This window comes from Prionailurus viverrinus, chromosome E1 (assembly GCF_022837055.1).
Source record: "Prionailurus viverrinus isolate Anna chromosome E1, UM_Priviv_1.0, whole genome shotgun sequence".
Classification (NCBI taxonomy): Eukaryota; Metazoa; Chordata; class Mammalia; order Carnivora; family Felidae; genus Prionailurus; species Prionailurus viverrinus.
The window spans coordinates 47685378-47693612 of NC_062574.1; the positions used below are offsets into that span (position 1 = coordinate 47685378).

At 62.9% G+C, this 8235-nt stretch overlaps 1 protein-coding gene across 2 annotated transcripts; it reads right to left on the reverse strand.

Moving 5' to 3' along the window:
• Positions 1-3052: 3052 nt before the first annotated feature.
• TRIM47 (tripartite motif containing 47) lies at positions 3053-7625 on the reverse strand. Of its 2 annotated transcripts, none has more exons than XM_047833841.1 (6): positions 6879-7625; positions 5692-5787; positions 5176-5406; positions 4821-4989; positions 4270-4383; positions 3053-4015 (listed from the first exon to the last, which is right to left on the reverse strand). In XM_047833841.1, exons 1-6 carry the CDS (start codon positions 7563-7565, stop codon positions 3375-3377), a joined length of 1938 nt encoding a protein of 645 aa, XP_047689797.1. In that variant the 5' UTR covers positions 7566-7625; the 3' UTR covers positions 3053-3374. The 2 variants fall into 2 exon arrangements, with proteins under 2 accessions (XP_047689797.1, XP_047689795.1); XM_047833839.1 differs by having other exon boundaries at positions 4270-4344; positions 6879-7623.
• Positions 7626-8235: the final 610 nt, after the last annotated feature.

An 8235-nucleotide genomic window follows, 5' to 3' on the forward strand; every position in this document is an offset into this window, starting at 1 on the left:
TATATTAAAGCAAAATAGGAGATCTTACGGAATAAAATTCAAAATTGGAATGTCTTTTAAAGATAAAGTACACAGAATACCAAAGCGGACTTCCTGCCTGCCTCAGTGCTCTGCTCCAAGTACCTCCGAGCCGTGTAACCCCAGCTCCTTCTCTGAGGGCCCTAGGGAAGAAGGTTGCGGGCTCCGCCCTGGGGGGAAGCCCCTGAGGACCTCCCAGGGCCTCCTGCAGTTCCTACGAATCTTCTGGAAGATGTGGCCCTGCAGCGGGTGAGTGTCCTCATGTTCCACGTTTTACATGGTAGCATCAAATGAGAGTGTTTAGCCACAGTCCCCGTCCAGCCTCACCCGGAGCCTGGGAGGAGGGGAGGTGAAAGAAGGCACTTCTGTGAGTGTTCCTTGGGAGGAGGGGGATGAGAAAGGAGGGGAAAGGGTGGTGAGCCTCTCCCCTCCTGGACTGTGGGGAGGGGGCAGGAGACGAACACAAAGGAGTAAGGTTGCAAGGCGGCTGCCAAGACAGCGCGATGCTTAAGGCCACTGCTCAGTCGGTTGTTTGGAACTCCGGAGCTCATTTTCCCACAGAAACAAAGCTCAAGTGGAGCTCAAGGTTGGCTCCCCGCCTGGCCCAAAGGAGCCAAGATTCAGCTAATAGCAACACAGCCTCAGAAGACCCTTCACACTCTCTTCCAGCGCCGGTGACCAGCAGGGGCTCTGGCGGGAGCCTGGAGACCACAGGCCCTTGGGGAAGCTCTGCCAAGGGCTCTGGCAGCCGTGGGAACTGGGGCACCGGGAGGGCAGTTCTTCAATAGGGGACAGTGCTGGGAAGCACGGTGTGTGTGCGCGTGTGTGTGTGTGTGTGAGATGTGTGTGTGTGTGTGTGTGTGTGTGTGTGTTTACACATTTCTAAGCACAGGACATACCTAAACCATGGAACATGGAGCTGGTGACCTGGACTGGGTGGCCTTGGGCAGCGCCTGCCGGTCTCTGTGCCTCAGTTACTTTTCATCTGGGGAAAAAAAAAAAAAAAGGTAGAAGGTTTGGACTAGATTGGTGGCTTTCTAACTTTTTTCTTTCTTTTGTGTTTAAGTTTATTTATTTTGAGAGAAAGAGAAAAGAAAAGAATACGCAGGGAAGGAGCAGAGAGAGAGAGAGAGGGAGGGAGAGAGGGAGAGAGAATCCCAAGCAGGCTCCTCTCTGTCAGCACGGAGCCTAATGCAGGGCTTGAACTCATGAACCGTGAGATAATGACCTGAGCGGAAGTCAGACACTTAACCAACTGGGTCACCCAGGCACCCATATAACATTTTTTTTTTAAACGGGTTCCCTTTTTGAGCAAACTGGATGAAGTATGTACCATCTGCTCTGATTGAAGTGTTGGCAGGGACGGTGAGGGGCTGGCCCCCTGGCTTACTCCTCCTGCTCTGCCAGCCTGCCCTGCCTCAGTGTACCTCCTCGGAGCTCGAGATCTCAGAGAATCTCATGCAGGCGCCAGCCCTCCAGCGCGAGCATCACCCCAGAGTCTCGGAGGAAGTGCATGGTTGCAGATAACGCTCCAGATGGGATGACACTGAAACCTGGAGCCAGCCCCTTGCCAGCTGTGCAGTCCGGTGAGCCAATCCCCTGCTCTGAGCTGCAAAGCCGTAGATGCTGGGATTTGGCGTTAAGGTGCACAAAGTTCCATGAGTTCTGCAAGTTGGGAATCGCTTCGCAAGTGGCAGGGACTGCTGTGGCCGCGGACTTGGCTAGTCAGGCCCGAATTCCAACCAGGCAGCACCAGTCCTGTGCAGGGGCCTCCGCTGCGTAGCTCACAGTCTGTGACATGCCAGGGCCCTGCAAAGTCAGGTACCCGAGGGGAGTGTGTGGGGAGGGAAGTGCCAAGCTGGGAGAGGAAGAACTGAGAGCACGGGGTGGGGGGTGGGGCTCTGTGAAAGGTAGGAGGCTTGCAGCTGGTAAGGGGACTGGAGCAGGCGGCCATCTGTCCATGTTTGTGACGGTGACAGGAGCAGCCTTCCCCATTCTGGTGAGCTGGGGGCCCTGGCTGCCAAGGAAACCGTTTGAGAACACAAAGCACCAGGAGCAAGGGGGCCCCACCCGGAAAAACAACATCCTGGCTGCTGGGGCAGAAGCAGAGCTCCGAAGGAGGGGCTATTTTTAGCTGCTGAGGGAGGCAGGCAGCAGACAAGACTTGTATGGCCTTGCTGTCTGCCTGCATAACTCACCCATTGTCCCGTCTGACCTTGGGCTAGCGCCGGAGAGGCCACAGTCTGCCCCTGTCCTCCAGGCATGGAGGTTCACCTGGACCAAGGAGAACCCAGGGAGGAGGGGCTGGCCTGGAGACACGCCTCCTCGCTCCAGGAACAAGCTGAACTCAAATATTCTCTGGGAGCTGGCTGAACTCGGAATGGATATCCAGGACCAGGCTGAAGGTCCTGGGGTAGCAGTGGGGCACTGGACCTTCCTGGGAGAGAAGCAAATAGTCTGCGGGGGCTTCGGGTCTGGGTCTCCCCAGCGCGGAGCCCTGTTCGGGCCACAGGGCTGGGTGGGTGTGGAGAGGTGAGGCGGATTCCGGAGGAGGACAGAGACCCCTTTATTGTAGAAGTTCTCGCCTCCAGCCACACCCTGGGGCCTTCTCAGCCACAAGCCTCCCCGACTGAGAAGGTGGGTGTGTGTGAAAGAGGCTCTAGGTCTCAAACGTTCTTGTCCACACCCAGGAGCGGTGCCCTGCTCTGGGCAGTGTGCTGTGTTTAACCCTGGGCACAGACACCACGGGCAGGGCCAGGATCGGGCTGTGGCTTCAAGGGATGAAAATAGCTGGCGAGAACCAGGCCACAAAGCCCTCAGGCAGCCAGAATGACTGGGGGGATCGGCCCCCCTCAGATGAAGCCACCTCTAGCTGCCCCTGCCCAGAACTAGGGAGTCGGCTGCCCCTCCTGCTGGGCCAGGGCTCTCCCCACCAACAGGAACACTGGCCCCTTGCCATTCAAGACCAGCTCTCGAAAGATGAAAAGTCCTAGGAATTCTCGGTGGGTGGAGAGAAGGATAGAGAAAGGAGTCATTCATTCAACACATGTTTATTCAGCACCTATTATGTGCCAGGCACTGTCCTAGGAACGTGGAAAAAGAAGGGTTGGGGTGGCCTGGATCTGTCCCAGCTCTGGCTTTCTGTCCCAGAAACAAGGCCCATAGGGAGACAGGGTCTGAGGGCACTTCCAGGGGCCTGGGGGGAAGGCCAAGTATACGGAAGGTGAGGCCTCCAGGGAGGAGAAGCCTGGGGATGTGGGGGACCCCAAGGTGCGTTCACTGGGGCAAGATGGGGGTGCAGAGAAGCAAGCTTCCCAGGAGCTGGGACACGGCAGGAGGCCCCATGCCCCCCTGCATCACCTCCTCTTCAGCACAGATATGCAGGATTTCTTCAGGGGCCCCATCTGCAGATGGGCGTCCACACTCTCCAGGAAGAAGGCAGGCTTTAGCCTGCGAGTGAAGAGCCCTGCAAAATGGCTGTCCAGGCGGCTTTGGAAGGGGTCAATGGAGGAGGACAGGGAGCTGCTCCGGCGGGCCCGGGAGGCCTTCAACCTCCGAAGAAGGTTCATCTTGCCATCCCGCACAGCATAGAAGGCCAGGGCTCGGTCGGCATATTCTAGGCAGATCCCGACGGTGGGCGAGAACGGGTGGGGCAGGGGCGCCTCCAGCCCGTGGAACCAGACGGAGAAGCTGCGTCCGTTCCACTGCAGGCAGCAGGAGTGGGCATTGCGGCCGAGCCGGCCCCGGTCATAGGGCTCTTGTGGGGAGAAGTCTTCGGCCATGACCCCCACGCTGACCCAGCCTTCAATGATCTCTACCTCCCAATAGTAGGTGCCCCGGTCCAGGGCACCCTCACCCAGCACCTGCTCGCAGTGGGTGAAGCGAGTGGGTGACTCGGGGTAGTTGATGGGACACAGAACCCTCTTTACACCTTTGGTTCCAAACAGCTGCAGGTACTTGTCTGCCGTGTCGCTGTCCAGGTCCACGATGTAGGCAACTGCTCCCATGGATGGGAGAGAGACGCAGGGCTCAGGGCCAGGCTCAGGTGGGACAGCCCCTCCCCTAGGTGCGCACCTCCCCTCCTTAGCAGCCAGCGCGACTCAGCCCTGCTACAGAGCACTGAGAGTGAGCTGACCTAGTTCACCCTAAGAATGAGGGAGGAGAGTCCAAGCCTTCCTGTGCTAGAGCCCAGCCCAGCAGCCTCGCGAGGGCCCAGTGTAAGCAGAGGGGAGAGCCCAGGTGTCTACTTACACTTGAGGAAGTAGTCCCTGGGAGCCTCACTTTCCAAGTGGTTGGTGCTATCGGGGTCTTGGGACTCAGCATCAGCTGCAGAAGAGGAGACAGTGGGGGAGGAGTTCTCCCCAGCTGTTGGTGGCTGGGCAGCTGTGCCAGGTGCTCCCCCTCTGAACCTGGGACCGAAATCCCTCTCCCTTTCCTTCCTCCCAGCATCCCAAGCTCCCTGGGGACAGGCACGCCCCCCAAATATGGCAGGCACTCTGTGTTCCCCAAGCAAGCCAGGTCCCCGGGGTCGGGCCCCCTGCTCCACCTCCTCCCTGCCCAGGCCTCAGCCACTAGAGGGCAGGCCAGGAGAAGCCCCCTCAACCCCCCAGGCTGTGTGTGGCCAAAGGGGCGGACTGGTCATCCCTGCGCGGTGGCCCCACTCACTGGTAGGAGTTGGGTCCCCACCCTGCACCAGGCACAACACTGTTTCCGTCCTCCACTCCTGAATGGGTACCAGGCCTGGGGGCCTGGGTGGGGACGCTGGGGCAGGGTGAATCACTCGGGGGGCGTGTGGCACCCACCTTCTGTGCCCAGCCCCCGCAGCTGCTCCCACTGGCTGGCACAGGTGGCCGTTAGCAGCTCTCTCACCGCCCGCACGGCTTGGGATGATCTGGTGAAGCTGAGCTCCCTCGGGGGGCCGGGCCCAGGGCCGCACCCCTCCTCCAGGGCCAGCCTGAGTGCCAGGAGCTCCTGCGGCAAATCCAAATCTGTGACTATTAAGGCCCTGCTGGCTACAGTGCCTCTGGCCGGGATGAGACAGCCCTGCCGGGAGGACGGCGCAGCCCTGGAAGCCTCTCTCTCAGCTTCTTGCTGACCCCCCCCCACCCCCCACCCCCACCCCCCGTGCCCTCTCAGGCCCGGAAGAGCTGCGCTCACCTGCAGGAAGCTGACTGAGTCGGCTTCAGGGACCTGACTGAGGTTGTGGCGGGCCCGGCTGAGCCTGCTGCGCTGTTCCTCCTGCCGCCGCAGGTCCCCCTGGGAGCGGCCCAGCATGGTGGCCTCGCCCTCCTCGATGAAGCCCAGCACCTCCGTCTGGAACCCCTGCAGGATGGCTGCAGCCTCGGCGAACAGCCGGCTCACCCTCTCCCGCTCTGCTGCGGCGGCGCTCTGCACAGGGCCACACAGAGGCCAACGAAGAGGGCGAGGAGAGCGTTATCCTGGCCCTATCCTTCCAGGACCCCACCTTCCCACCCTGCCCTCTAGTGGGGACAGAGGGACTGGCCGGAGCTGCCCTGGACCTATGCTAGCTCAGGGGAGCGGCTCATGCTCAGCGGGGCCAGGCAAGTCCGCGAGCACCGGCTTGTTTGGAGAGGACCACCCCATGCCGTGAGCTCACACTGCCAGCAGCCTGCTTTAGGACTGCATGGGGACCGGGTTAGGGTGGGGGCTGACCTTGATGAGGGCCACCGTGCGCCGGGACTGTGCAATGCAGGCGCCCAGCTCATCCATGCGGTCCTCCACAGCACTCAGGACTTTGGACTGCTCGGCCTGTGGAAGACATCCTTAATTAGCACGCGGGCTGGCAGAGGCCACAGGCCCACACTGGGGCACCAGGCCTTACCAAGGGGGAGAAGAGGGATGACCCGAGAGTGGTATTTGTGCATGGGGGGGGGGGGGAGGGGACGCTGAGAGTGGCTAGGATACCCCATAATAATGCCAGAGATGCCTCAAGCCCAAGCTGGTGCCATTCCCAAATGCCCGCGGGAGCACAGGCTGGCTGGCTTGTGTCCCCTCTTTGACCAGTGGGCAAGTACAGGGCCATCCGGGCTCCTCAGTGTTGCTCACACTCACTGGAGAACTTCCTTCAGTGAGGAAGGCACAGAGAAAGAGAGCAGGGTAGGTGCTGCAGGAGAGGGCATTCAGCTGTCTTGGGGATCACGATCCCCAAAGAGTCTGTGCCCCCAATCCAGGCCTAAAAAATGGGGATTCCGGGCAAGTCCCCTGGGTCTTATGAGTCACTGCTCCAGGCAGGAGAGACGGAAAATCCCAAGGCCAGAGGCGCCAAGACCGGGCTGGAAGCCAAAGGAAACTGGGGGCGGAGGTAGCGGACCCATCGCGGCGCACATGCTCACACCACGGGCCCCCGGAACAGCTGGACAAGAGCGGTCTGTGTGCTCGGTCCACCCTCCGCCACACTCCTGTCGCCTGCCACACCCATCTAAACCCGGTGCCTCAGCCCAGGGCAAATCTGAGCTCCGACCGGCAAGGACCCGGCCTGGCGCAACAGCCGCACTTCCAGAATCCGCCGGCCGGGACCGCGCGGGCCTGGCTCTGCTCCCTCCTGCCTTAGATCCCCATCGGCCCAGGCCCGGGCTTCAGGCCCCCTGCTTCCCCTTCGTGTTCTTTTCGCGTTCACACTGGGCCCCCACAACCCCCATTCCCGTCTCTAGCAGAACGTTCCACAGCGACTGGACGGATGACAGTGTCAGTACTGGAAAAAGACAGCAAAGAGCCTCAGGTTAGAGGAGGACATTAAGACCCTACCGGGAAAAGGGGTGGGTGGGGGGTGGGATCCAGGGCCCTCGGCGGGCTCGCGCGGCCCTCACCCGCCCCGGCGCGCCCCCGGTGCCCGTGCCCACCTCCTGGAGCGCGCGCTCCTGCTCCAGCGGCACGAGCTCGTGGCCCTGATGCTCCTGGGCGGCGCAGGCCTCGCACAGGCACATGCGCTCCGCGCGGCAGTAGCGCTCGAGCGGCCGCAGGTGGCGCGGGCACAGGCTCTCCTCCAGCCGGCGAAGCGGCGGCACTAGGCGGTGTCCGCGCAGCGCGGGGCTGCGCTCGTGCGGGCCCAAGTGCGCCGGGCAGAAGGAGGCGAGGCAGGAGAGGCAGGAGAGCGCGGCAGGCAGGGCGGCGCCCTCGGGGCACGCGTCGCAGCGCACCGGCTCTTCGCCCCCGGGCCAGGGCTCGGGCGCGCAGGGAGCCGAAGGCTCCGGGGCGCTGGGCGGGGCGCTGGGCGACGCGGGCTCCGGGGCCGAGGCCGAGGCCGGGGCCGGGCCGGAGCCGGGCCCGGGCGCGGAGCCCGAGCCCTGGCGGAGCTGCAGCAGCTCGGACAGCGTGTGGTTCTTGCGGAGCTGCAGGCCGTCGGGGAAGGGCTCCTGGCACAGCGGGCAGCGGGCCGCGCCTCCGGGCCCGCCGGCGCCACCCGCGCCGCGGTGCGGCCAGAGCGCGCCCAGGCAGGCGAGGCAGAAGTTGTGGCCGCAGGGCAGCGTCACCGGCTCCCGGAGCGGCTCCAGGCAGATGGGGCAGCTGAAGGGCCCGCTGCCGTCCATAGCTCCGCGGCCGCCCGGGCACCGCCTGTTCTGCTCCCGCGTGGGAGGGACCCGGCCGGTCCGCGCTGCGGCGCCGCCCCCTGGGACCCAGGCCAAGGGTCCAGCCCCCTCCCGTCCCGGGCTCGGACCGCCCCCCAACGCCGCAGACCCGCCCGCGGGTCCCCGGACACAGGGCCCTGGCCTAGACTGCGCGGGCGGTCTTCGGCCCCGTGTGACCCCGCGGGGCTCCTGGGCGATCGCCCCTCCTGGTCGGAAGGGAGGGCGGCGGCGGGCAGAGAATGCGAGGGGGGCACCCTGGAAGGAAGCGGGGAAGGAGTTCACTCCTCCATTACCCCTCAACTCCCCCCAGGGCCAGGCCCCCTGGCTCCAGAGGGGTCTGGCGTTCCCACCGGACCAGCCAGCCCCTTCCCGCCCCAGACCTTGTCCGAGGCACTTGTTAGCAAAATTTCTGAGCTGCTGACTACAGAGAAAATGAACTGCTGATGTGTGCGTGTATTTGCCCCTTAGCGACTCTATTTACCCCTTGTGGGGAACTTGGGCTTTTCTAAACCTGAAAGGGGAAGATGAGGTGACCCTCCAAGTCGCTTGTCTGCGGGAATTCAGTTCCCCTCCAGGGGGCCCCCCCGCGGGCAATCTGGTGTGCCTGGGATTAGGGGTGTGGGGACATTTG

Excerpts from the sequence above, each read along its gene's own strand:
- TRIM47 (XM_047833841.1), bottom strand. The coding sequence starts at position 7,565 with ATGGACGGCAGCGGGCCCTTCAGCTGCCCCATCTGCCTGGAGCCGCTC. Across the intron at positions 4,990-5,175 it reads ACTCAGTCAGCTTCCTGCAG|GAGCTCCTGGCACTCAGGCT; the intron begins GTGAGCGCAGCT and ends GATTTGCCGCAG. Across the intron at positions 4,384-4,820 it reads GCGGGGGCTGGGCACAGAAG|CTGGGGAGAACTCCTCCCCC; the intron begins GTGGGTGCCACA and ends AGCCACCAACAG.